We start from the raw sequence: 27,094 nt of genomic DNA on the forward strand, positions 1-27,094 counted from the left end.
CAGCAGGGGGGGGGAGGACGAGGAGGATGATCTCTTGTATTTTCTCAGGAGAGATCCCTGCAGTTCTCCACGCAAACCGCTCGGGGGTGACACGGGTTTACTTTCACTGTGTTGTCTGTCAAATTGTGCTGTTTACAGTAGGCCTACAGAAATTTAATATTTTACAGAGACTCTAAAGTCAAATCTTGTTTGATTGCATTTAGAAAGGTGAAGATGGTAAATTTGGCATCCAGTTTTTAATGTTATTGGGCAAACAGATCTGTACAGATCTGTCCATGGTGCTGAATCTGTTAGCACCGTGGACAGAGGCCAGGGGGCACTCTACAACCTTTTGTAGGCTGTTTGTTTTTATAATGCAGTATAGGCCTAGGACCTCTATGTTTTGATCTATCTATCTATCTATCTATCTATATTTAACGTAAAACGTGAATATACTATGAATAATATTATAATATACACACACAAATAAATATATACAAATAAATGAATTAGTATAGGCTATATCCATTGTATAGCTATACAACATATACAATGGACACTAACTTTACAATACCATTATACATAGCATACTAGTACTGTATAGGCTAGTAATGTTTACAGGCCTATAATGTAGGTCTACATAGGCCTATATACAATGCAGTGCTTGTTTCAACGTAATTTAATGTCTATTTCAGTATCTAATATCCACTGGAGGTTATAACAATGATGCTCCACTTTGATTAATTATTTATCTTAGCTAGTGTTGCAACATTTAAAATGTAGTAGGCTGGCTACCTTAAAAATACAAACTTTTTTTGAGAATGGAACACGACCGTTCTAATTTTAAATAGGCCTACTACCATAGGCCAAAAATATATATATATATATATATATATATATATATATATATATATATATATATATATATATATATATATATATATTTATATGCCCACTACCTTATCTAAATGCTCTAAATGCTGAGTTAAGGGGCCGTGTTCATTTCACGGAATTCTGTGAGATCAGGTTGCAAAATGCAGACATGCATTTTCAGTTCTCCAGGCAACCACCGGGAGGACAGGGTGCACTAACTTCACTACGCTGGGCTTCTGCTTAATGCGAATCGCACCGGGGACTGAGAGCAGTTATTCAACCCTTTGTTATAACTGTAGTTGGATATTCACCAATACTCGCTACTTTCCTCTTTGAGAAGTAAGTCGTAACAACTGTGGCCGAGAAGGTAAAATGTAGAAAGTACCCGAGAGAGCGCAGCTGGTTTATCTGTGAGTTATCGAGCGAGCTAGCTAGCTAGATGCTATGCTAAGCTAACTTGTAGGGTTCAGTTAACGTTACTGAGCGGTGGTTAATGTAGCTTCGTTCATTTTAATAGCAGGTGTAGCTTATTCAATTATTTATACTTTGTGTTAGTTCTGGAATAGCATGCTGCTCTCTTTCAACAACACTTTGTTAAAATAAGATAAGGAAACAACAAGCAAATTGTTGTAAGCTTAGCTGCTAGCACTAGCTAATTGTCATCGCGAAAGCGACCTGTTGTCTCATGAGGTGCGCACTGTTATTGAATGTGTGTTTACATTCAATAGTTTTTGAGTTTTCTCTGACAGTTAGGCACATACTCACACAAGCTTTTTCTCTTTCATTCAGATATATTTTATTGTAAGGAGTGTCAACACATTGGCACCTCACAGCTGCTGGTCTGTCAACTCACGGTGTGACGTTAACGGTGGAAATTAAAGCCCGTCATGTTCAATCCACACATCCACCAACAGCAGCAGCAGCAACAACAACAGCAGCAGCAACAGTTTCACCAGCACCTGCGGCAGCTACAACAACTTTTCCAGCAGCAGCCTCCACCTCCGCCGCAGCCGCCTCCTGGGCATCATGTCGCCCATCACCACCACCAGGCACAGCGGTAAACACGTTAATTTGAGACCGGGGATTAGACAGGGCCTTCCGGATCAGATATGTATGGCTGGCGCCGTAGCTGAGTTGGAAGCTCTGTCGCACACATGCCAGACTACGATTCCGGGATGATTGGAAATCTATAGACGTGCAGTATTTTAATTTAAATAGAATATCTATTCAGCTTCCCTATTAATTAGTCCATTGGTGAAGGGGCATTCAGCCCAGGCAGTGATTTGTTATGATATATCTACGAAGTAAACCTATGAGCTAGAACCTGCACCTATAGTAATATTTCCATCTGTCCCAATCTAGCAGCACTGGCATACCTTTATAGAAAGTTTGTTTGTTATTGTCACCAGAGAGGACAGTTAACTCCAACTAAAGCAACATTGTCTTTCTGGAGCAGATACTTATTCGGTTGTCAAACAGTGTTATTAAAAGTTGGATTATTGCCATTCTCTGTTATCTGGCCTGCCCAAAGGTAGCGTTGATAAACTGCATGTTGTGTATATACCACTATATTGCAAGATTACTGGCCCCAGATCACCTCTGTTCTGATCTTCACTTCTAGTAAAACCATAAAATACCCAGTCGGCTTCATGTTACCTGCCAGCTTTTGTTACGTCACCTTTAATCCTCATAAAAACTCAGGTCAGGTCAAATAGGTCTCCTTTTTTATTGTGAGAATGAGCAAAAGCAGCAGCCGGTATAGCGTTATCCCACCAGCACTCCATACTGTACCTGTTGTCTTTGACATATTCCCATGCTGTCATTCCATGCTACCCCCATAATGTTTGGTCATTTACTTTTGCCATATAAGTTTTTTTGTATTCTGATTCATAATTTGATTTAGCATGTTATTGTATTAAGTTATGATTGTGAGATTTAATTACCACTGTTTTTAACCACTTGTTTTATGAAACTCATTGAGTAATGACTTGTAATTATGTGCTATAAAAAATCTAAACTTAAATTACACTCTGAGCCAACGCTGATATGGAAGGAAGAGGAGTTCTGATTAATGCTAATCCATATCATAGCTGCTACACAGTTACCCATAATCAGGAAAAAATAGCACAAACAGCTTGTGTTTGTATTAGGACAGACCAATTGTGTGCAGGTGTCCATGTCAAGTCATTTTCTTTTCCAGTCAGTATTTTCTACTTCAGGATATCAGCTGATTTCAAAATATGACAGATGTGTGTAAAATCAATTTCCATGATTCCGAGAAGGATCATTTGACCGAAACACTGAGTTCTTTAGCTACAGATTTCAGTGAGTTATGGTTAGGATGGTCATGTCTTATTAAATGATGCTGCATTTTTTTCTCTTGTTTATTTGTCATGCAGAGCCATTCCTGTTGCTCCCCAGACAGCCCCTCCTCCCAGGATGGTCAACCTGTGCCAGGCAACCCAGACTACCATCCTAGCCCCCAATCCCATGCTGCAGGGGGCCCTGCTGATGCAGCAGATGCAGGGTACAGTTTTGATTATAGTGAAAAGACAGCATCATCTGGAAATCATAAAGAGCAGTAGAATTTGTATTTGACATTTTCATAGATAAGTGTTTTTTAAAGCATTGCATAACTAACTTATAAGCGGTTCTAATTTTTAGTTAGCCTTTTTTCTTTCCTCGCTCATGTCTCTTTTCATGCTTTGCTTTCATGCAGGTAACATGCGGGCTTTTGGGATGGCTGGACAGCAGTTCCGTCAGTTCTTCACTGCTAGATCCAGGTCGTCTCTGCTCGGGCCAGTTCCCATGGGCATGGCCATGAAGTCCCCCATGATGGGTTTCCCAGCTGGTCGATCATTCCACCCACATGCTCGCTACTACAACAACAACAACACCACAGCCTCTTCCTCCTCCTCCTCTTCCATCACTATTGCAGTAAATACAACTGTATTTCTGTATTTTTTCTGTATATCTGTCTCCCCCCAACCAGTTGAGGCAGTAGGCCGCCCACCAAGAGCCAGGGTCTGCCTGAGGTTTCTTCCTGTTAAAAGGAAGTTTTTCCTTGCCACTGTCGCTCCAAATGCTTGCTCTTGGGGAGAATTGTTGGGTTTCTATAAATTATAGTGTGGTCTAGACCTGCTCTATCTGTAAGTGTAGTATAAGTAGTAGTGTTGTGTCCTGAGATAACTTCTGTTGTGATTTGACACTATAAATGAAATTGAATAACAGCACCATTCTAATTAGTACAATTACTGTGTAGGTTTTCAGTCCAGCTAATACACTATACTAGGGTTGCACCATTGACAACTGCAAATCATGGTTTACGACTGTGCTTGATCTTCTATACAATAAGCATCAAATCATTAGTTAAGTTTACAACTTCCGCAAATGCTTTCATTATAATGAAGGAATACTGTATATGACCCAGATGTTCTTTTATGTATTTGTAATATTCTTTGATATGCTACATCAGGCTTTGGCCACACACGATTATTGATAGTAGAGGTGAAATGATTAATCAGTGAGTTGATGGACAGAATTAAATCTGCATTCATTTTGATAATCAGTTATTTTAAGTAGTTTTTTAAGCATAAAAGTGAATAAGTTCCAGCTACTTGAACGTGAGTATTTACTGATTTCCATAGTCTTTTATGATAGTATACAAAATATCTTTGGGTTTTGGACAGTTTCTAGGACATAAAACTCCATTTAAATATGTCTACATTTTATAGACCAAACAACATCAAGGAAATTTAAGTTCTTTTACAACCTGCACATATCCAAACAGACATACTTTTAGGTGCACCGTATATATTTATATTTGTAATTCTGTCTCTTTGTGTAGGACTCTGCAGCTCGCCAGCCAGACAGGAAGAGGGACAGTGAGCAGATGGCAGCAGAGAGCACAGACAACCAACCAGCATCTAGCAGTACCAATGAAGCCACTGACAAGACTGAAACAGGTAGAGCTGCAATCCAACCAGCACTGAGACATGCTAATGGTTTAAGGTGTTATAGTGTGCGTGTTGAATGTCATATGTGACTTTGAAGACTTCTTGAAGAAGATTAGTGGTGAACATTTGTTTGTAGATAATGTTTTTCGTCTTTGTATTCAACTTGTCTTTTCTACCCACAGATGGTGCCACGGGAGGAGTGGATGAACCCACACAGCCCTCCGAGGAGCAACTTGAAGAACCTGTAGTCAAAAAGCAGAGGACAGAGGGGTAGGGAAAACATTTTTATTGCTGTGAATGTAGTTGTGCTAAAAAGATCTTTACATCCCCAGAGCATAACATCTTATCCATGGAAGTAGCAAAAATACCCAACCAAAAAGTGGAAGTGTGGGGTGCCCAGTATTTCACAACAACCTTGACATTTGTTGTTGTTATTTTTCCCTCAGGTCAGAGGAACAATGTGTTGTTGAGACGGTCACGATTGCAGATACAGATAGGGAAGTTCTGTCTTCTGAGTGTAACAGCAACGCAGAGGACAGCCAGCCTGAAGGTAGAACCCACAGACACCTAGAGAGTAGATGGTTAAAAATACTTCACTTTTTTATTAGGCATTCATTTAATCTAAATGTAATGTACTTGAGGTCAGTTGATTTGAAAACGTACTGAATTCTTTTCCCAGATTGCATCCTTCTGGAGGAAGAATGCTCCATTCTGGAGGAAGGATGCTCCACAGGGAGATCAGGTGTTGTTGAAGCGCTGGAGGAGAGCAAAGCTGCTGAGGTGAGAGGAGCCTTCATGGTCAGGTCATAGACAAAATAATGTTAATACTAAATGATAGATTTTGAAAGTAACTAAGTCACTGCTACAAAGGTGGGTCACGTTGGGCTGAATGGTATTTACCAATATTATATACCAATAATATGTGTACAGTACATTTCTGTTATATCTCAGTTAAATAAATGCATGACACTGGGCTTTGTTCTGGTTTGCAACCTCTCTGTAGGTGCACAGCTGTTTGTCAGCCCCGTCCCCATCTGCCAGGCTGAGTGACGATGACCAGCAGGTTGATTCACTCTCAGAGGAGATGCCACAGGGCAAAGATGCCCCTTTGGCCTCACCAGACAACCAGCCGGAAGAAGAGGATGGTATAGTGGAGGGCGCCAGCACGTTCTACTGCTACCTCTGCAGCATTACCTGCCACAACCAGCAAGTAGGTTCATGTTTTTTTTGTGTATTCAGTTGCTTGTTTGTTGAGAGTGTGCAAAAGGCTGAAAAAGTTGCAGCAAATTTATGATTGTTTTACTATTTTCTCTTGTGTGTGTGTGTGTGTGTGTGTGTGTGTGTGTGTTTGCAGAACTTCAGGAGTCATATGAACAGTGTTTCCCACCAGCAGAGGATGATGGAGATCCAACACATGAGCAACGCTTGCCTGGTCACCCTGCTGCCACGAGTGCAGGAGTCTCTACAGGAAGCAATCAAAGATGGGTCAGTTTAAAACACACAAATATGCATTTGCCTTGTTTTTTTTATTGTTTTTTTTAAACCATTATCAATTTTGAATGGTGAGATTAGAGAGTAATTATGCACCTTTTTTTTTTTTTTTTTTTTACCTTAAGCGGGCTTTCAAAATAGAAAATTATATAATATTAATTATAAAAAATGTTCATCTGTGTTTTCTGCAGAGAGAAGAAAGCCAACTTGAAGCATTGGTGTGCCACCTGCCACACCCACTTCACCAGTAGCATCGTCGACCACCGTCGCACCGAGGAGCACAAAGTAAAGCTGCTCGCTTTATAGATAAGCCCATTTACATGGTGTTAATGCTGAGTTTAAGAAGTTTTAAATATTTTGAAAATAGTTGAAACCACTTTTCTGGTCGCTTTTAAATGAGAATAATCCAAAATGATCTGGTATCCCTTCATCTCTCCTCAGCTCGCCATAGCCATCTCCTCCTGCACAGTCTGTAAGAAACACTTCAGGACCTCCCAGATTTTTGTGGAGCACTTGCAGTCCCAAGAGCACAGACAGAAATTAGAGAAGGTATCTGTGCTTGTATTGATTTAAAGCAACAGCACGGAAGTACTTTCCCATTAATGAAAAGATGAAATATCCATGCTGTACTTACTGTTCGCTAGCTCCAGGAGCAGGAGGGCTGCGAGGCCTTAGGCAAGCTGACGGCTATGGACACAGACGGCTTCTCGTTGGAAGAGGTGGAGGGCAGTGAGGTGGAGGAAGGAGAGAAAAGACAGATAAATGAACAGGTGATTTGCATATCATTTGTTTTTGTTTGTAATTTCCTTCCATTGAGACAATGGGTAGTGTTTCCATTTAAATGGCCGGTACATTTTACATCCCAAGGTTTAACTTAGTTCAACATCACTTTGAGATAAGCTATAAAATAACACTATTAGCATCTCATACTTGGTGCATTTGTTATACAATAGTTGTTTACTGTGTCTCTGGTGACCAGGTACAGGATGACTGGTCCTCCCTTAAAGAAGTCTCTCTAAAGGACATGGCCAGTGATGAGCAGTATGATTCCGACACCGTCTACGGTGAGTGACGGCTAACTCATGATTGCTGCGTGATTCATTTTGTTCTTCTTTGGTCTTCCTGCATGTTCTTGTTGTTTGGGTTTACTGATAACATTCAGTATTAGTGACATTTATTCTTGGATTTCTTTTTCCTCAGGGTCCAGTTTTTTTGTTCCAGTAGCAGGTTTTATCTGCAGACTCTGCAACAAGTTTTACCACTTTGAATCGTCTGCCCTACACACCCACTGCAAATCAATCAAGCACTTTGAGAACCTCAAGGTTGGTTTTTGATGACTTAACTCACCTTGTCACCACTATGAACAAGGGAGTAGCTGGTTTGCAGTATTGCAGTATTTGTATGCTTTCTCTTCTCAGAGGTACAGTGAGTTGCGGAGTCAAAAGAGTGGAGCTGTTGAATCTTCCAGAGAGTCTCTCCTATCTGCAGACAGCCTCAGACCTGTAACCGAAACCACCACAGACTGTACGGATGAAAATTCCCTTTCTGATGAGACTGGTTTAGTGACGAACCTGAACTCCATCCAGCCCATCATTACACTCGCCCGACTGACCGTGCAGACAGAAAACCAGCAACAAGCAGAACCTGACCCAACCTCACAGGACTCTATCAGCACCTCAGCGACCAGCACTGGCAACACAGACCAAGAGCTCAGCCTCCACATCAAGGAGGAAGAGACCACATCCCAGGTCTCTGTAGTTCTGGAGAGTCCAGCCGAGCTGCCTGCTGGTAGCAGAGAGGAGCCAGACTCGGCGCCAGCAGCTGCTGCTGAGGATGCAAATGGAGACGAGGAGGAGAGGGAAGCTCCTGTTGTCCCAGGGAAAAAGAATGGCACAGGGAAGGCAAAACCCAAACGCAGGTCAGGCAGGGCCACAAACAGACGCTGAGTCACAGATAAGATGTGGAAAGAGTGGAAACCTGGCACAATCGTAACCTTAGGACAGGATGTGTTAGTATGTGAAGAGATTCTTCCATGAAACCGAGACCAAGAAGTGAACAGCCCTGCCTCTCTCCATGTTGGGACGTCTGAATTAACCACACACCAACAAATAGGAAGAATGATGGTGAATCATGGTGGAGCATGACTTCTTTTGTGATGCTTTTCCAGGGTGGGAAATGTAGCACCTGACAGCTGTTGCATACATGTAAAATCAGTGATGGGTGGCTAAGTATCTGAATATTGGCTACCAGTCAGAGAATGATGTTCTCGAATCTTTAGCCTCGCCATTAGATTACAGCAATCAAAATGAGATCATTATAAGATATGTAAATGTAGCTCAGAACAAACCCTTTTTGGTCCATATTAACAAATCTGTAAAAACTGCATTTATGCTGCTATTAGGAGAAGCTTCTTATTGGTTACCCACTAGAAAGACCATCACCTGGATACACGTGCTGTGTCCCAATTCCATACTTGGTACTTCAAATCTAAACGGTGTCAAAATGAAGTATGCATAAAACGTCAGTTGCACTACTCTGCCACAAGGCGAAAAGGACATGGAGGAGCTGTTCACAGCAGCAAAACATAAAAAAAAATTGTGGATAATATTTTTTGTGAACGCCCCACATAACTACTGGATGACTTGCCATAAAATATATTACGGACACTTGTGTCCCAATTAGGATGAATTGTAATAACTTTGGAGATCCCCTGTCCATCTAGAGCCATCTTCAGGTCAAAATTCCAATTCGTCCAATATTTTGTTTTATGACCATGGATGAAATACCTGCAAAACTAATGAGATTCCCATCAGCCTCAGCTTTACTTTGAGTTTAGCGCTAATTAGCAAGTTAGCATGTGAACATGCTAAACTAAGATGGTAAACATGATCAACGTTATTCAGGGTTAACATCAGCATGTTAGCGTTGTCACTGTGAGCATGTTGACATGAGGATTTATGTCAACATGAACTAACAGTGTCCAGGCTTTTTAAATGAGGCTGGTTTTAATAAAAGGTAGATTTTCTATCTACTGGTCTCACCAAAAAGACCCCCCGCCCCCCCGCTGTACCTAAAGATCAGGCGGTTGATGAGGGCTCATTGTTCGAAATGATTGTTTACTTAATATAACCTACAAGTGAAGACATTTTCAACATTGCTAACCATGTCGTGACACATGCTTTTAGTGAGCTGAAATGTAGAATCTAACCAGTTTAAGGGTTTGAGCGGGTGGCAACTTTTGTTTAAAGAAAGGGTTAAAAGGGTACTTTGGCTTGAGTGTTGAGCAATGCTGAACCTTGAATCTGATCATAGCTTTGTTCAGGGCTTTTGATTATCCTTATTTATTTTTGACATTTTGTGTTAAAGTTGATGTGTTTGGGGCACAGAAGTTGTCAGCAGCTGTGGCCTTCTCACTGAAAGTTTAAAATGTGTTGGGATTCAACACAATCTGTAGGAGCTGATGTAGTATTGAACATATGTCAACAAAATGTCTAAAACATCTGACATCTGCACACAGAGGATCCACACAGACTTTTAGCTCAAAATTCATAAAGATAAAAGCACTTGCATTCAATGGATTGTGTTGGCATAACAGTGATTTTATACAAAATCATGTTTGATGTCACATTCCCATTTACAGTTGCTAGTTTGCCTACATTTAAAAAAAAAAAAGTTCCTTTCATTTCCATGGAGTTACAAAGCTGTTAGTGGTAGCTGCTTATTTCCTCCAGTTTACCATTGCATTCATTTTTTTTTTTTTTTGCTATACACTGGACAGATGGAATCAGTTGAGTTAATGTAAGGAGGATAAACCATGAAGTGTCTGTAGGTATTTATTGTAGCAAACTTTAAACTTAGATTTTAAGCAACAGTCACATGCAGTAGATTATCCTAGTTTTAGATTATACAAATGTATAACTTTGGTTTCAGCAGTCATGAGGCTTCATAATTAGTGTGTTCTGGAAACATTTCATCCTATGTATTAGAAAAGGATATTTTTAAACCACAAAAGTGATTGGCTGACGCATGTAGCAACTCTTGTAGTTATGGTGGCGGCTGTCACATGATTAGCACGGCATCATGTTCTATCTGAAGGAATGAGACACGAGAACGGAAGGGAGCAGGAGATAAAAGGAAGTGTAAAGGATAATTTCAAACAAAGCTGTGTTATTTTATTTTTATTCAGCTACTGACTAAATGAAGGTGAACAAACATGATGTTTTCTAACTGCTGGAAGTTTTATGTATTTTTGGATTTTTGTTTTCTGTCATTTTAATTTATATTAAAATGTCTTGACAATTCCCAGACTTTGACTTCATTTTGACTTGTTGACTTCATTTTGACTTTTGGGTTAACACTTAACATACACAAACACTTATCCTAAACAGATTAATGATAACGAACAGGACAGCAGATTGACAGTTATACAGTCATGCTATAGATCAAACATTAATACACTGGTAGACTTCTGTAGTGTTGCACATTTACTTTTTGGGATAAAACAAACAGGAACAGACACAAAAGCTATTACAAATATCAATTTCAAAACACTACACAGAAGTTTGACTATGCCCTTATGGGCCATGAGGACATACTGACGATCATGGGAGAGTCTGCAGTAATGTGTTTGACAGGATGGGTCACCATAGATATCAGCATGTTATACTGGTCATTGTCATGTGCATCTGCTTTTTTTAAAATGTCTTCTTTTATCCTGGCTTTAGAATTTGTTCTGTGATGTCCCACTTGGACCTTAACAAAAAAGGGGGGCATTGCTTTTTAAATGTCAACCCATGTGACTTAGATTTTACTGCAATAGTCCCAGGTGACTGGCTGCTAGAGATCAATAAACTCCAATCTGCTCAGGAAACAAACATCAGCACATCACAGTTCAAAAAGAGGGAAAACTAGATTGAGTTCAGTGGTAGAGGAGAAAAATTCACAGAAGAAATTGATGGGCGACACAGATGAAGGGTCATTAGTTCAACAGACGGAGGTAAGGAGTTGAGTCAACTTTCATAAATATTTCCATCCCTGTATTTTGCTAAACTCAACCCCCCTCCTCATCACTCATTTGTTATCTCCATTGTCCTTGTTCAAGTATTCCTTGCTGGTTGAGGAGTCCCCGTCTGCAGGACAATGCTCCTCCTGGCTCTGGGAACCCAGCAGTTGGGCCCTGAACTCCAGCCGGGCTTGCCGGTTTGACTCCAGAAGTTCGTGCAGTTTGCCATTAAGTGAATCATTCCGATCTTCCAGGTCATCAAGATATGTGTTGATCTGATCTAGCATGGAGTTGATGGCTTCATACTCTGTGGATATGCAGCAGAGACATTAGTCATTTCTGTCAGAGTTGTACAGTAAGAACTTCCTTGCAGAATAAAGAGAGATTTCTGGTCTTGAACATAAAAGATGTAATTAGGATGTACAAAAGGATTTCTTTATGTCCCCAATACCCCCATTATTTTAGACACGCTTAATGCTGTCAAATTACCAATTTTTGACTTCCTATAACTATCCGTAACTGTATGGTCTAATGTGTAAATGGCAGACAGGCAAGAGGGCAACCTAAATCAGCTACAGTATGCTTTTCTTAAGCTTAAACAAATATTCAGGATTTTTTCACCCATATCAGCCAATCCCCAGGATGAAATTATCTACAAATCAGAGTAGATGTAAACTGTGTTACAAAAATAACTGTATATAGGTATTAAAAAAGACAATACTTTAGACAACTTCATAAACAATACAACTAAATCTCAAGAAACAAGCAACAAATGTGGACTGATACTGCTTTGTAATGCTGTTAAAAGCATATACCAGAAGCTTTTTGATATTATCAGTGTATTTCCAAACAGAATTCCCATCTAATGTTTACAGTACTTAACAAATCAACTCAACTTGAGGATTTGAAGAAGGACCTCAAGCTGAAAAGCAGATATACAGCCCAGATGTTATCTGGAGATAAAGCTTAAAATCTGCTGAAGAATCAGAATTAGTTTTATTGCCAAAAGAGGTTTTCACTTGCATGGAATTTGCCTTGGGTGTGTTTGGTGCATATAATAAACGTATGAAAATAGAATAAGCAATAGAGAAAAGTACTGCAACAGTTAAGAACATAGATATAGAAAAAAATATGTAAAAGACACTATGACAAATATGTATAATATACCTGTTTTAAGGCTATGTACGGTTTTGTGCAGGGTGTGCAAAATATTAACCTGGATGTGATGAAGTTCAAAGTATAGCTATATACACAATACACAGATCTCCACAGACGGCAAACAACACAACTGCTGTCAATCAACCTGACATCAAGTGGAGGTGTCATGACCTAACTCAAGTAGTGCTTCGGGATAGTGACTTTATTGACCAAAGATCACTGGAATTGCACACTGAATTAACTAGAGATTAGTGTGCAAGTATGCATCGATAACAATAAATGAACACATTAGCACTTACCTTCGTCCTCGAATTCATCTTCGTCGTTGATAATACCATCGTCAATTGGGATGTTTGGATCTCCATTTGGTCCAGACATTATTTAACCTTAAATCTTCACGTTTATTACTTTAAAATAGTTAGCTGTCGTAACTGTATGCTGTTAAGCTAGCTAGCTGGGTTGCCAGGTAATTAGCATTAGCAAACTAACGAGCAACAGTTCAAATTCAGCAAAATAAATGAATGAACAAGTTCACCGTTAAATGTCTAATTTAACGTTATCTTCTTCGGATTTGTATTGGCGGTTGGCAAATGTAACGTTATTGTCAGACAGTTTGATTAAATATACACAGATTCCAGGAGGAAGTCTCCGACGAGGCGAGTTGGCTAGCTTGACATTTGTCGTCATTGGCCTGGCAGACGCAGACGTCAGATAGTTGTTTACTGAAGTGATGCATTATGGGGGAAATGTGGGCGGGCTTGATACGTAACAGCAAAGATTGTTGTAGTAATAAGAAAGAGTACTCATACTGTACGGATAACTTGATGAGTAGTTGAGTTAAAATATATATACAATAATACACCTCAGAAAATATTTAAAGCGTTTTTACGTTACTATTAGTAGTGCCTGTTTTAGAGCAAGATCAAGTTTTTTTATTTAAAGTTTCTTCCATACCACCGCAGCTTACTTGTCGACTACAATTATGGTTTCTGAAAATACGAACGGAGTGGGATGTCTATTTTATTCTCCTGCTCTCTGATTCCGAGCTGTCAGAGTCAGCTGACTTAACGCACCTGACTTAAGCCAATTTACGTTCATTTTTGACACATGTTGAGGTTACTGTTTATAAGCATATATACTATATAAAATACATTTGAGGTCTGTGTCATAGTAGCAGATTTCTTGTATACAGTTATGCTAGTTTGCTGCTCATTTATCTTATTGAATCAGTTTTCCTGCTAGCTTACTGAAAACCTCAAGCTTTACTCGGTTTAACGACACTCAAATTGATTGAATCAATCAGTCAAAGTGTCGCGTTTGATCAATACCACAGCGATAGTTGAAATGGAAGCTGTACCCTTTCGTCTAAGCTGACCTTCCTGACTTTGTTCACTGGATGGCGCTAAAATATCATGCAACAGAGTCTGCTCCTTCGACCCACGTGTAGTCGTTTCCTGTAAGGGGGTGGCCTGATCAACACGCACTGAAAGATTTGTTTTGAAGTGTTTTGAAGCTATGGATGAATTACCTACGGATCTCAAAGCCTTTCTTCTTAACCACCCTTTTCTTCACCTTACAGATGGCAAAAAGGTTAGCGAGTTAATGACATCACATTACACGAAATACCGTCGTTCAATTTGATGCTAGCCATATTGCTAACTATCTCACGAGCCATATACTTTGAAGTGTCGTGATGGCTACCTCATTTCATTTGTTGTCTTCAGATCAAATGCACTCTGAATGGCCATGAGTTTCCATGCAACCTGGCGGAGCTAGAGAAGTTCACTAAAGGGAAGAAGTACGAGAAACTTAGTGCTGCAGCAGAGTTCAACTACAGGCAGTATGAACCGCACGTTGTATCAAGCACAAAACAACCGTAAGGAGACTCTTGCTTACCATTTTGCAAGAGAAACATGTTACTTGTATTACTTGCATGGACATTTCTCACTCCGAAATGGGCTGAATGTGTGAAGCCAATCAGGACATCTGTGTGTAATGTGTTTTCTGATGTCTCTTGTCTTGTTTTACAGCAACCAGCTCTTCTGTAAGCTGACCCTCAGACACCTCAACCGGCAGCCGCATCATGTCCTAAGACATGTTAACGGGAAACGCTTCAAGAAAGCCCTCTCTAAATGTCAGTTCATTACTTATCTACATGCATGGCACTTTGTTTTTGTTTTATACACATTATGAACTTTTCATTTAATTGAATTTCTTTTACTGTCTATGATTATGAAGTAGTGGGTTTAGTATGCCTTTTGAACAGTACCTATTATACATAGTATAGTGTCTATAATACAATACAATCTAGGCCTAAATCACAGACGTTTAGTGTTATACTCATTATTCAGTAAGGAAATCAAAGCTATCTGGTGTATATCTGCTGATTTAAAAATGTATTTCCATGGTAACCTTTATCTGCTGAACATAATCTTCCCAATCTGCTTGACCAACGTTTTCATACATTTTGGGATTTTGTTGAATGCAGTAAATTATAAACACCAGAATCAATTTTCTTAAGGCAAGTATAACCCAATAACACAGTCACAATATTCCCATAAAGTTTTGATTTCACACTGATCGACTTCTATTTTAGATTTACACTATAGTGTTGCTTCCGTTCTCATTAGTGTTGCCATTGTACCTTGGTCCTTTAAATCTCCTTGATAATATCACTAAACTTCAATCCCAGCATTCTTAATGGAGCTATATGTTTGCCCAGCAAGGACACGTTTGAATCGAATCAGAAACCATTACAGTGTTCTATCAGTATTATCAATATGCGGTCCATGTAATACACCGCAGATAGGTTAGACAATTCCAACTGTCAATTTGATTGTTGACATGACTGTCTCATTCTGCTCTAGATGAAGAGTGTGTGAAGCAAGGGATTGAATTTGTTCCAGCCAGACTCAAACAGAAAAGGCCCAAAGACATCAGAGAGGAGGTCAATTGGGGGAAGCCCTCAAAACACGGGAACAACGCGTTCGAACCCTCATCCAGTGACGAGGATCACAGTGACTCAGAAGACAGCATGAGTGACCTCTACCCTTGTCAGTATCCCGGGTGCACACAGTGTAGACATATTTGTCCAATTTTTATTATAATGGTTGTTATGTCTAACTGTATGTCAGTGAGTTCCCAAGACTCTGCAGGATTTCACTCCAGGCAAAAACCTAGTGAATTTATTGTGGCTTGTAGGATAGCAGTTTTACTTTGCTGTAACACTGTTTCATATGTTGCCACAGCCACAATGTTCACTTTAAAAAACGAGGCGGAAGAAAGTATGGAGGGTGACGGGGATAAGGAGGAAGATGACTTCCAAACAGATGAAGACGAGCAAATGGAACTGGATAAGCCGGTTCTGCAGAAACGCAAGAAGGTCTGTCAAAATGGGATTTTTTTTTTCTGTGTTTGTTGAATCCAATCAGCGTTAATAGCTTGCACTAATGTAATTATGTTTTCCTGACTGACATTAAAGCTGTCATATTTATTTCTTTTAGGTACAGGGCGGTGGTTTTCAGAAGAAATTCAGAAATAACCACTGGAAATCAGGCCGAAAGAAACCTGGGAAAGTGCCAAATGGAAAGTAACAACTGAAACCATTTATGTGTAGTATTTATATCCCTGGTGATTTGTCAGGGAGCAACACTGCACTTCCAGTTAGTAGTATTCCTTTCTGAGCCAGTCTGACCTTTGTAAAGGTGAACATCTTTTCAATTTTTCATACTTTCTGCATATGAAAGGTTGTCGGTTTTCCGAGTTGTGATGTTGCACAGATCCTACGAGGCTGATTTATGTGAAATGAAAAATGTTAGTGGCTGTGAATGCATCGTTTGACTGGATAAGTTGTATTGTGTGGTTTGCAACCAAGTGTGATTGTATAAAATACACCTCAATTTGGATTTGCAAACATTGTCTCTTTATTTATTTATTTATTTTACCATCATTGACTATAGACTGGATGAAAAGGAGACCTTTACAGACAGTAACTCTGCAGGCCGTGAACATATCATTTGACATAAAAGTGCTAATCATAAAAAGCATTTTATAAATTGTCAATTTACCAAGAAGAAAGGCATTGCAGACTAACATGCATATACTTTTTGTATGTTGCATAGTATTTTATCATTTATTTCACTGTTTGATAAACAGAGGGGGTGTAGACATTTCTCACACAGAGGACTATATGAGAAAGGTATAGCATGGAAAATAACCACCTTCGTTATAGCAGGTCATTGCTGATGTAGCTTGCAAACAGTTTTCACAGCTACATCGGCAATTCCATGACAGACTGTCAATAGGCTTTTATGCTGTAGACAACAGCTCTTCCAGTGCCTTAATGGACATTTTCACCCAGGATGGACAGATTTTGTCTGCAAAAAACATCAAGTTGAGGACTATTACTTTGCGGCTCCAACCAGTCACTGCAACAAGTTCCTTGCTGATGTATTGTTCTAATTTAATGTGTAATTTACACTTCTGAAATGTCTTGTGTAACTGCAACATTGCTTGTTTATTTCCTCTTCCCTTTGTCTCTGTGTAAATGTTGAGGGCAAGTCATGTTTACTGTGCAAAACATTAAGTACTTAATGCATTTAAAAATCATCAGCTGACATGGTGTACACTGAACCACTGCATGTGAAATTACCACGTTTTTTATGCATGGCTAACCGAGTGTACACAAGTTTAAAGACTTTATCAAGGCTTTGGTCTCGACAAGTTAACAAGCCATGTGGCACCTTTTACACCTCCGTCCCATTTCCCTTTATAGCTCTGCTCTCTCATGGCAGTTACGTTCCTAATTCTCCCACCAACATCATCTCAGTCACCAGCAATATATCTGAGTAAAAAAAAAAACATTAATAGTTAGCTGAAGGCAAAAAGTTGATAAACATTGATGCTACAATTGATAAAGTGATTTGTAGATATTTGGGTCAAAAGAAGGAGTTCTCTCTATGCCAGGATGGTGATACTCTCATCCACAGGACATGAGGGGGCACTGAACGGTTTGTGGAGTTGCAAATGATTTGAAATTAATTCGGTGGCCTTCACTTTCACCAGATTTATTTTCAATCCAGCTGAACACTAGCCTGGTCGGCGGAGCCAGGCTAGCTGAACACCTACAGTATGGGAAATTATGGACAGATGTGTGAGACAGTGCTCTCCATCATAAAACCCCCGAATGAGGGCATTTTCTTCATGCCTCCAGTAAAGTTTAAGAGAAATGATGCTGCCCCAACACCTATACCAAGACACTTTGTTGGTTTTCTTTTAAGTTCTTATGTGTATGCACACAACGCTGGGTGGCTAACGTTATGTCAAGCCCTGATCAGTAGTATACGTGGCATACAGCGGTTGCAGTACCATGTAGGGGGGCTCTGTCTCTCTCGTCAAATCGCGGGGCATTGTGGGGCGGAGGCGGCCTTTCTCTGCGTCCAGGCGATCGGGAAATCTTCAAGTAAATAACGTTAACGGGGGGAGGAGCAGTCCGAGCGCAGCTTAAGAAAAATCCAACACATTGAAATTGTGTTGCGCTGAGCTTTAATTATTAAAACTCTTAATATTACACAAATATGGGACAGGAGGATCTCATGAACACAGCCGAAGACGTGGCGGACCAGGTAACTTCAATTTTAGCACGACACTTGTTAGCCGCTGTTAGCATGTTAGCTGCTAACTAGTTTCTCCCAGAATGAAGTAGGCTCTTGAGTGTTTCCTCCAACGTTGTGACGCCTTTAATTATTGTTTTTACAAGTCCACAGTACCTAGCTGACGGAATTAATACGACCCTAAACCAACGCTATAGCTAATTTACTCGTGTTTTAATTTGCAAGAGAAATGGTTGAGGTGTTTGGTCCTGTCATGTGTCTCCAGATGGATTAGCTAGCATTATACTTCACACCGACAGTGTGAAATTGACATATGTTTGGGGAAGGCCACACTTAACAGGTATAAATATGGATGCCTACATCATTATGCCAGCTATTTAGCTTGTCGTCTGTATCCGTGTGTGGTTTATTAACAGTATCTCAGCCAGACAGCAGTTGTGAAATCACACAGCTTAGCCTTCAAGTTATTGGCTAACATTTAGTAATATTGTGTAGCACCCTAATTGTTTGGCAGGCTTAGGGTTACAGAGCATCTCTAAATCGGAGAAGCATTTGGCTTTCCTAAACTTGGCATCTGTATGTGGCCTTGACAGAGCTGCCCCAGCATACAGTTCACCCAAACACTCGACGTGAACCCTTCACTTAGGCTAAATAAGTTACATGCAACAGCTGCCTTTATGTTACGTTAGTTACTGGTATGTCTGTCTTTCTGAGTTTTTGTTGTTGTTGCTTCACTAGGTAGTGCACAGATCTATAAGAGGTAAAATGAGATATCAAGATCAGATGTCAGGTCTGTCTGTGACCCATGTTCCTATGTAGACTGTGAAAAAGCCCCAGAAGTTTTTTTTTTTTTTTTTTTGTCCTGTTCTGTCATTTAAACAGTTACTGTAGTCTGGCTTATAAGAGGTATGTTCTTCTGTAGTGTTGTGTGTTAGATTCATGGCCTTGTGTTTTTGCAGGTCAGGCCAGACTTTTAATGCCAGCTATCTCCTTGGAAGCGTACCGTCAGTAGGCCTAATTCTTCTAAAGGAGTAGTGTCCGTTCAAACATCAAGTCCTGGAGTCAGTTCTGTGTATGTTTATGGCAGCTGTCTTGACTGAACTCAATCCACATGCCAAAAACTGCACCACTTCCCTAATGGAATTACAACTGATTGATTTATACACTCCTATCACTAATGCTGTGTATTGTAAAACGTGAACCTGAAATGTTCTGCTTTGTAAGAAACTCTGCAAGGGCACATCACTCACCTCACTTAGTGGTCCTGAGCTAACATGTTACTTTACACTTTACTTAACAAAATGGTCTATTTGTAGGCTGTTGCGGTGACCTCAGACTTGTTAGGATTGGCTCCCAGTTCGTCCATTCATGTTTCACATAGCAGTCATAGTGGGAGTTGGTGGATGCTGATAGGCTGCCGAGCTCTGACAGTGCTGATGTGGACAGCTGAGTAGGCGGGGCATGGGGCAGGTCACTGCACCTCTACTATGTCACTGTACTATCTAAGGATCTGTTCATGAATTATTTTCTCTTTTGAGAGAAGATCGTAGTGTAGTTTCTTTTCTTGTTTAAACATTTAGCATACTTCAACTCATAATAATACAATAAGCGTTTAGGGTTTTAACAGGGAGGCACAACTCTGTTATTGTCTTGAGATTTGTGGACCACAACACAACTCCCGCCCTTAATAAAACAAAGTAACAGGTGGCACGCCATTTGTCATACCTTTTAGGTAATGGGGTACTCTTATTTATAAGGATCCACAGTATTTGTGTGGACAAATATGACTTCTTTGGGATATTTGTTCATGCAAAGTCTATCCCAGGCAGCAATTCAGCGTTAATGACTACTCTTTCGACATTCACTTAGCATTGCAATTGCATTCAAATGACTAGTGGGTTAATTCCTATCCCTATAATTGACAATGTAAATAATAATTAGTAGCAGTCCTGTTGACTTGTTTTTTTTTTCATTATTTAGACTAGACACTATTTAGAGATCTGTCTGAGTAGCAGCAGGTCAGAACATGGTTTGGTTTTTCAAAAGGAGTCTTTATGGGAATCTTGTTTAAATTTAGTTATGTGTTACAGCTTGGTGACCCAGTAATGTTGTTTCTCAGTTATGCTGTTGACAGCTAGCCTTGTAGCGCCTCAGAAAACACATTTTTTGATTGTTCTTTGCACTTCAAGCTATCTTCTTTTTTGTCAATCACTCATTTCTCCTCTTCTTTCCCTCTGTTGCCCAGTTCCTGCGGATAACCAAACATTACCTGCCCCACCTGGCGCGTCTCTGTCTCATCAGCACCTTCCTGGAAGACGGCATCCGCATGTGGTTCCAGTGGAATGAGCAGAGAGACTACATCGAGGCGACCTGGAGCTGTGGCTACTTCCTGGCCACCTGCTTTGTGCTGCTTAACTTGATAGGACAGCTGGGTAAGTGAATGGGAGGCAGTGCACCATCATGTCACGGTCCAGACATGAGTGAGTCAACTCATATTTTACTGTAGTAGGAAGGTGCATGTTTTTGTAGTTATTGACTCATAATTTAGGGCAAATGTATGAAAAGTCGGCTCAGTGCATTTCAGCCCCATTGTGTCTGCAGTTTGCAACACGTTGAGCAATAGTGTGAACATCACTTCTGGGTAATAAACCATCATGTTGATTAGAGAGGTCAGGGGAGACTGACAAAACTTGTTGAAGGAAGCCAAGAGGCAGCCCACTTGTCCATGCATCAGTTTTGCAGCGTATGCGAAAATGTATCCCTGAGCTCCTTGAACTTTGAAGCAGATGGGCTGTAAGAGCAGAAGTTCGCACACTGATGAAGGCATCACCCAAAATGTAGCAGAAGAGAGAAAACATCAAGTAGATGTCAGGTCCCATTCTTCATTCATGTTAGAGCCAGAATATGAAGCTACATACTGTAATCAGGATAGCATGACAGGTGAAGTTTGAAAATTTGCCCTAGCAGTAGCATGGTGTCTGTTGAGACAAGCTGAAGCTGACAGTCAGTTTGGCATGAACAGTATGAAGCCTTGGACCTACCCTGCCACATGTTTTGGCGACCAGATTATATGGTCATAAGTCTTGTGGCAGATAAAGCAGTTAATAAGCCTGAAACTGTAAACTATGTACTTTTCTGCAAAAAACAGAATAGCTTGACAAGTGTATTAGCAAGGGAAATGTGGTGTTTTACTCAAACGACATTACTGATAATGATAATTATGATTAATTCAGATAACGTGACAAATTATGATGCTATTTGTCATTGTAAAGAATAAAACAAAGTGTGCTGCAGCCACAATGACCATAACTTTGTTGTGTGTGTGTCCTAACAGGTGGTTGTGTCCTCATCCTCAGTAGAAATTTTGTACAGTATGCCTGCTTTGGATTATTTGGCATCATAGCGCTACAGGTGCGAACACTTACATTATAATGACATTTTTAATGTACACAACCATTATGTCTTTGTATCTGACCTGGAATTTCTTTTTCCCCCACCAGACTGTTGCTTACAGCATTTTATGGGACCTCAAATTTTTGATGAGGTAAGTGTCACTCTGTGTAGGTTTATCTTTTGTCTTAAAAACAAAATTTGGATATGCTTGTTCTAACACTGACAGGTGGTTTCTGATATTAAGTTTGGAATTTCACTGCTTATGGTCCTAGATAAAAATTGTTTTAAAAAACTATCTTAAAGGTACAATATGTAATACTGACAGCTAATGTTTAAAGTAGTTATTGCAGTACAAATTCAAAATACTGGAGAGAGTCGTCTCCCCCGCCCCCTCCTCCCCAGACTCGAAGTTCACAGAGGTTGCCAGGCTAACTGCAGCATCCATAGTCTCGCTTTGCCAGACCCTCCTCCAAAGCGCGCTGAAGGAGCATTCACAACAATGTTGCTAGACGCTTGTCTCACATAGCCAGACATTACTTCACAGCACAGCGGAGTAGCTAACGTTAGATGCTGGCTATATTGACAGTCATAGAAGCCCGTGCTCAGGCGGAGCTCTGTACCCAACTGACAGACATACTTTTTCGGCTTAGAATTACGGTAGGAACCGCTAAAATTACTACCTCGCCATCCTCTCCACCCGACCGACAGACACACTTCCCAGGCTTAGAATTATGGTAGGAACCGCTAAAAACACCGCTACCTTGCCGTCCTCTCCACCCAACTGAACACACTTTATTGGCTTAGAATTACGGCAACAATCGCTAAACACACTGCAAACTCACGGTCCTCTCTTTCCTATTAACCCCCCCCCCCTCTCTTGGCATAAAATAACTTACCATTACAGCCTACACGTTATAAGCCGTGGCCCGCTTGCCTGGTTCTCCGGTAACGTTAGCAGGGTTAGCATGGCGGCGTTAGCCAGGACCAGTCAGGATAATTTACTAGCTGTGTCTCAATATTTTTTGCGAGTAACCAACTCGGGTACTCTAGCTATATAATTCAATGTGAGTAGCTACACGAATGTTGAAATGACATAAAATGCCCATTCCTTGTAGCCGTGATAAATTAGCCTGAAGCTAATGCTTACCTGTTCAGGAGGAAATTGGCCAACTCTGCGTCCTTTTGGGCTCTAAGCTGTCTCCATCTTTCAAATACATCAAACACAAATGTATCTCTGTTGATCCCGTTCGTTTGTTTGCTGCTTTCATGGCTGTACTAATGTTACAGCTGTTTACGTTTTTACAGGTATATCTGGCAACCCGGCCTGGCTGTCAAACTGGGCAGTTGATAACAACACACAGGCCAAAACACAGAAATTTTATCACGGAAAAAGGAGAAAATACTGGCATTAGCATTGTTGTCAGAAAAAATAGTATTTCAACTTAGCATGTTTCCTTAATATCTGATGACGCATTGTGGTAATGTTTGGATTTATTACAGTAAATATATTACATATTGGACCTTTAATTAATTTGACAGCATGTAGTGCTTTTTCTGCAGCAATGAACATTTTCATTTGCAATGGTAGTACATGAGAAAGCATCTCAGTTGTCAAGCAGACACCAACAATTACTGTGAACAAGACCTGTGATTTATTTAAACATCGACAGGCCAGATGAGTCATAGGCCATCAGAGAAATCCCTTAAATACTGTGCTACATTGTAGTTTTTCTGTTTCTGCATTCGGTGTATTTTTAATAAATGTTTTTTATTATAGAGTCAGAGTAAACCTAAACGCTGAAAGAAGTTGTGCAATCAATGAGTTGATAAAAGGATGACAATTTTGATTACTGGTAAATAATTTAAGTATTCAGTATTCATTTTACAACTAAATGAGTAAGTAGTTTATTGAAAAAAAATGAACAGATGTATTGATATTAAGAAGAACACGTGGTTGTACCATACTGAACATCCTCATTCCAGTCAGTAATGAGGTCATGATCAGATGAGATTACAATTTGGCAATCAGCCTCAACAAACCTGATTGTACTGTATACACTTTGTATTCTAGACATGTTGTGCTTGTATGCAGGTCTGACAAGCACTGTCCACAAATAACCATCCTCTCTCCTCTCCCAGAAACCTGGCCCTAGGAGGTGGTCTGCTCCTGCTGCTGGCCGAGTCTCGTTCGGAAGGAAAGAGCATGTTTGCTGGAGTTCCCTCCATGGGAGAGAGTTCACCAAAGCAGTACATGCAGCTGGGTGGTCGAGTACTGCTAGTGCTCATGTTCATGACTCTGCTGCACTTTGACTCCAATTTCTTCTCTGTAAGTACTGACAACAACAACCCTCATCCAACACTGATGGATATTTCATCATAAAGACCAATGCTACGCCACTACATCAGTACGAACACAAACGTCATCTTAATTAGATTTAGACTTAAATGACAAATTCAACCCTTTTGGAAAATGCACTTCTTTGCTTTCTTGCAGAGAGTTTATGCTAAGATAATATAATTTGCTATAATTAGCATAAAGACTGGAAGCAGGGGGAAACGGCTAGCCTGGCTCTTTCCAATGGTAACAAACTCCACCTTACTAACACCTTTTAAAGTTCACTAATTAACACAGTATATCTTGTTTGTTTAATCTGTACAGAAAACAAAGTTTTTGGGATTTATGGGAGGGATATATTCTGGAATATTTAAGAAGACACAGGTAGAAGAAGTAGCTATTATTTGCCTTTACCCTAGTAATTATTATATCCATGGTACTGATAATTATTTTGTCAAATAGTCAACCCTACAATTTTTGTTGCAATATCAATATTGAGGTATTTGGCCAAGACTATTGTGATATTTGATTTTCTTCATATCCCCCAGGTCTAATGCTACCCCTAAAAACAAATCAGATATACTAAAATTACTTGCATGCATTTTCCAGTGTACCACAACTCTTCAGCTGAGTTCTATTCATTTAAGTACAGTAGGTTTCTACAAATGATCTTACAAACTTGCTTGTCAGTCGATAGCCCACTTGTGATGATCACATACTGTAAAGTGCAAATCTTCACCCACCTACTTTAACATTCTTCCACAGATCCTGCAGAACATGGTTGGAACGGCACTCATCATCCTGGTGGCCATCGGCTTCAAAACCAAGCTGGCGGCGTTGACCCTCGTCGTGTGGCTTCTGGCCATCAACGTTTACTTCAACGCCTTCTGGACCGTTCCCGCCTACAAGCCCATGCATGACTTCCTCAAGTACGACTTCTTCCAGACCACCTCAGTCATCGGCGGCCTGCTGTTGGTGGTGGCACTTGGACCTGGTGGAGTGTCCATGGATGAGAAAAAGAAAGAGTGGTAGGCAAAGGGGTTTAAGATAAGAGGATTGCACAGCACCACTAACTTCCCCCACCGACTGGGACACAAAGACCCTCCCTCTCCTCCAGTTCCCCCCCGCCAGGGTACACCTTTTTTTTTTTCTTCTATCTTATTTTTTTATTTGGCCAAATCCACAGACACCATCTCATCCAATTTTTTTTTTTATATTTTCCTCCAAACTGCTGTTTTGGGTTTTAAGTTGAACATGTATATTATGCCAGATTTTTTTCGAAACCCTACTTGTACGTCCTCTTCTTCATAACAAGAATAAAAAAAGCCCATGTATGTCATAGTGCAAGGTAAACAACTAATGAATGGAAAAATGGAAGAAAAGATGCATTTTTCTGTGTGCAGAAGGAATGGAAATAATTTATTGTATTTTATGGGTGTTGTACCATGACTTATAATAGATTGGCATTGACATATTTCCTGAATAAAACCGGCAAATTGGATGGAGTGCAGCAGTTTGGGTCCCTCCCCCATGGATGCTGGTCTTTTTCTGCCGTTGGATCTTGGGAGTGTCTGAGACTTACTCACCATATCGAACATGGGCACTGATTTGACAGCAACTCGCCTTGACTCTCCAGGTTTAATCTCCCCTCTTTTTTTTTTTTCTCTGACAACCTAGCCTTTCAATACATCTGTACACCTTCAATCTCAACTGACTCTTGTTCATGGGAGAGTCAAATGCGGGGGTTGGGGGGGGGGGCGTGTACATTGTATACAAAGTACAAAAGTTGATTGAAAATTTCAACACAATTGTTAGCTCCAGGACTTGTTATTGGGCACTTTGTACTGTACGTCTTTGGCAAATGCCTAACTAGTGAACTGTATATGATCGGGGATAATAGGGGGGGAGGCTCAATGTTTGTGAAACACCATATTCTGAGATCCAGAAAAGCAAAGAGGACTAAACAAAGTCACTAGCCATCAGTGCATCAGAGCCTCAGTCTTTTTGCCCTGTATAAGAAAAATAAAAAAAAATATTCAGTGTATTGAATTTCAGAACTTTATATTGTATTTTTGACCATTTGTTTTTTGATTTTGGAAGTTTATGGCGAAGAAATAAAAATATAAAGTTGCTTCTCTCGGTCAAGGTTTTTAGCTCTTATGATGTTCTCAGAGACTGAAGGACATTGGTGGACCGGATACTCAAATTACCAAATTATCTTACTATGAAGCATGCAATGGAGTATGGACATACAGTATAGTGAAGTCTTTGTGAGGAGCTGTTTGGTATCACAAAATGGTATGAAAGGTTCAAAGACATTGTTTTGCCATACTGAATGGAACCTACATAAGAATGAAACACACCCTTATGTAAGTGACACTGCAAGGTTTACTGCAATTCATCAGCAGCATTTCATCACTTCAAGTCACATTACATAAGATATGGGACAGAGTATGACATTGCTACATACGTAGCATATGAAGATGGATGTTGGTGTCATGTAGCAGTATGCTTGTGTGATTGCTGCCATGATGGGAAAAACTTTTGTTTTGTGTGTCGTTTACAGTGTTACCTGCTGAAAAAAAAATTCTGATAAACTGAGCTACTTGAACATATAACTTTATTAAAGATACAGTGAACTTAAATATACAGCTCTTACTATGAACTTGCATGAACTGACCAGGTACTCTATAAAAGGTTAGGGTTAATGCAATTATGTAGACCTAAGCAGGGACGTTTTCCAAACTCACCTGGCATAACAGGTGAGTTATCACCTGTAATAAATAAATACAGTGTAATTGTGCACTAGAATAAGAGTATTTATTGCACTAGTATGAATATAATTATTGCACTAAATAATGTAATTATTGGACGATCCAGGAGGTTTGTAACACCATCCACAAGCCAAATGCTGGTAAAATGATGGTATGTATGATGGATGGTAACTTATTGATTGGCTGGTACACTTTGAACATTCACTAGCCATTTGGCTGGTGGACAAAAAAGTTAATTTTGAACCCTGTTTGTCCTTGAAGGACAGTCATATTGCAAATGAGGGGTCACTCAAACATTGTTGGACATAAGTGGGCTTATAGCCCAGGGAAAGAAACAGTTCCCATGTCTGATGGTCTATGTTTTTATGGTCCTGTAGCACCTGCCAACAGGTTAAACAGGTGGTATCCAGGATAAGAAGTCTTTTAGAATGTTTTTGGTTCTGCAGAGACAGCAGGCGCTATAGAGTATATGGAGCCAGTGACAAAATATGAATGAAATATAGGAAATAATACATACTATT

General features: G+C 40.0%; 4 protein-coding genes across 4 annotated transcripts; 3 read left to right on the forward strand and 1 right to left on the reverse strand.

The window, feature by feature from the left end:
- The first annotated feature begins 1,048 nt into the window (after positions 1-1,048).
- ciz1a (cdkn1a interacting zinc finger protein 1a) lies at positions 1,049-10,600 on the forward strand. Its single transcript, XM_078271000.1, has 16 exons — positions 1,049-1,191; positions 1,642-1,909; positions 3,252-3,379; positions 3,572-3,789; positions 4,700-4,817; positions 4,991-5,078; positions 5,255-5,358; positions 5,488-5,588; positions 5,812-6,018; positions 6,163-6,293; positions 6,491-6,584; positions 6,741-6,848; positions 6,944-7,069; positions 7,279-7,363; positions 7,500-7,621; positions 7,718-10,600. Exons 2-16 carry the CDS (start codon positions 1,740-1,742, stop codon positions 8,243-8,245), a joined length of 2,328 nt encoding a protein of 775 aa, XP_078127126.1. The 5' UTR covers positions 1,049-1,191; positions 1,642-1,739; the 3' UTR covers positions 8,246-10,600.
- bbln (bublin coiled coil protein) lies at positions 10,462-13,170 on the reverse strand. The gene is made up of 2 exons (XM_078271002.1): positions 12,759-13,170; positions 10,462-11,608 (listed from the first exon to the last, which is right to left on the reverse strand). Exons 1-2 carry the CDS (start codon positions 12,835-12,837, stop codon positions 11,370-11,372), a joined length of 318 nt encoding a protein of 105 aa, XP_078127128.1. The 5' UTR covers positions 12,838-13,170; the 3' UTR covers positions 10,462-11,369.
- Positions 13,171-13,888: 718 nt separating this feature from the next.
- On the forward strand, positions 13,889-16,372 carry surf2 (surfeit 2). The gene is made up of 6 exons (XM_078271157.1): positions 13,889-14,049; positions 14,184-14,335; positions 14,490-14,593; positions 15,327-15,512; positions 15,708-15,841; positions 15,963-16,372. The coding sequence occupies exons 1-6, from the start codon at positions 13,975-13,977 to the stop codon at positions 16,050-16,052; spliced, it is 741 nt and encodes a 246-aa protein (XP_078127283.1). The 5' UTR covers positions 13,889-13,974; the 3' UTR covers positions 16,053-16,372.
- A 1,478-nt stretch (positions 16,373-17,850) lies between these two features.
- surf4 (surfeit 4) lies at positions 17,851-25,930 on the forward strand. The gene is made up of 6 exons (XM_078271156.1): positions 17,851-18,083; positions 20,317-20,503; positions 21,406-21,482; positions 21,572-21,615; positions 23,604-23,790; positions 24,565-25,930. The coding sequence occupies exons 1-6, from the start codon at positions 18,036-18,038 to the stop codon at positions 24,829-24,831; spliced, it is 810 nt and encodes a 269-aa protein (XP_078127282.1). The 5' UTR covers positions 17,851-18,035; the 3' UTR covers positions 24,832-25,930.
- The last annotated feature ends 1,164 nt before the right edge of the window (positions 25,931-27,094 follow it).

The sequence above is a fragment of the Sander vitreus genome, chromosome 16 (genome assembly GCF_031162955.1).
Source record: "Sander vitreus isolate 19-12246 chromosome 16, sanVit1, whole genome shotgun sequence".
Lineage (NCBI taxonomy): Eukaryota > Metazoa > Chordata > Actinopteri > Perciformes > Percidae > Sander > Sander vitreus.

Excerpts from the sequence above, each read along its gene's own strand:
- ciz1a (XM_078271000.1), top strand. The coding sequence starts at position 1,740 with ATGTTCAATCCACACATCCACCAACAGCAGCAGCAGCAACAACAACAG. Across the intron at positions 6,019-6,162 it reads TTACCTGCCACAACCAGCAA|AACTTCAGGAGTCATATGAA; the intron begins GTAGGTTCATGT and ends GTGTGTTTGCAG. Across the intron at positions 7,364-7,499 it reads TGATTCCGACACCGTCTACG|GGTCCAGTTTTTTTGTTCCA; the intron begins GTGAGTGACGGC and ends CTTTTTCCTCAG.
- bbln (XM_078271002.1), bottom strand. The coding sequence starts at position 12,837 with ATGTCTGGACCAAATGGAGATCCAAACATCCCAATTGACGATGGTATT. Across the intron at positions 11,609-12,758 it reads AGATGAATTCGAGGACGAAG|AGTATGAAGCCATCAACTCC; the intron begins GTAAGTGCTAAT and ends GCATATCCACAG.
- surf2 (XM_078271157.1), top strand. The coding sequence starts at position 13,975 with ATGGATGAATTACCTACGGATCTCAAAGCCTTTCTTCTTAACCACCCT. Across the intron at positions 14,050-14,183 it reads ACCTTACAGATGGCAAAAAG|ATCAAATGCACTCTGAATGG; the intron begins GTTAGCGAGTTA and ends TGTTGTCTTCAG. Across the intron at positions 15,842-15,962 it reads TTCTGCAGAAACGCAAGAAG|GTACAGGGCGGTGGTTTTCA; the intron begins GTCTGTCAAAAT and ends TATTTCTTTTAG.
- surf4 (XM_078271156.1), top strand. The coding sequence starts at position 18,036 with ATGGGACAGGAGGATCTCATGAACACAGCCGAAGACGTGGCGGACCAG. Across the intron at positions 20,504-21,405 it reads TAACTTGATAGGACAGCTGG|GTGGTTGTGTCCTCATCCTC; the intron begins GTAAGTGAATGG and ends GTGTCCTAACAG. Across the intron at positions 21,483-21,571 it reads TTGGCATCATAGCGCTACAG|ACTGTTGCTTACAGCATTTT; the intron begins GTGCGAACACTT and ends TTCCCCCACCAG.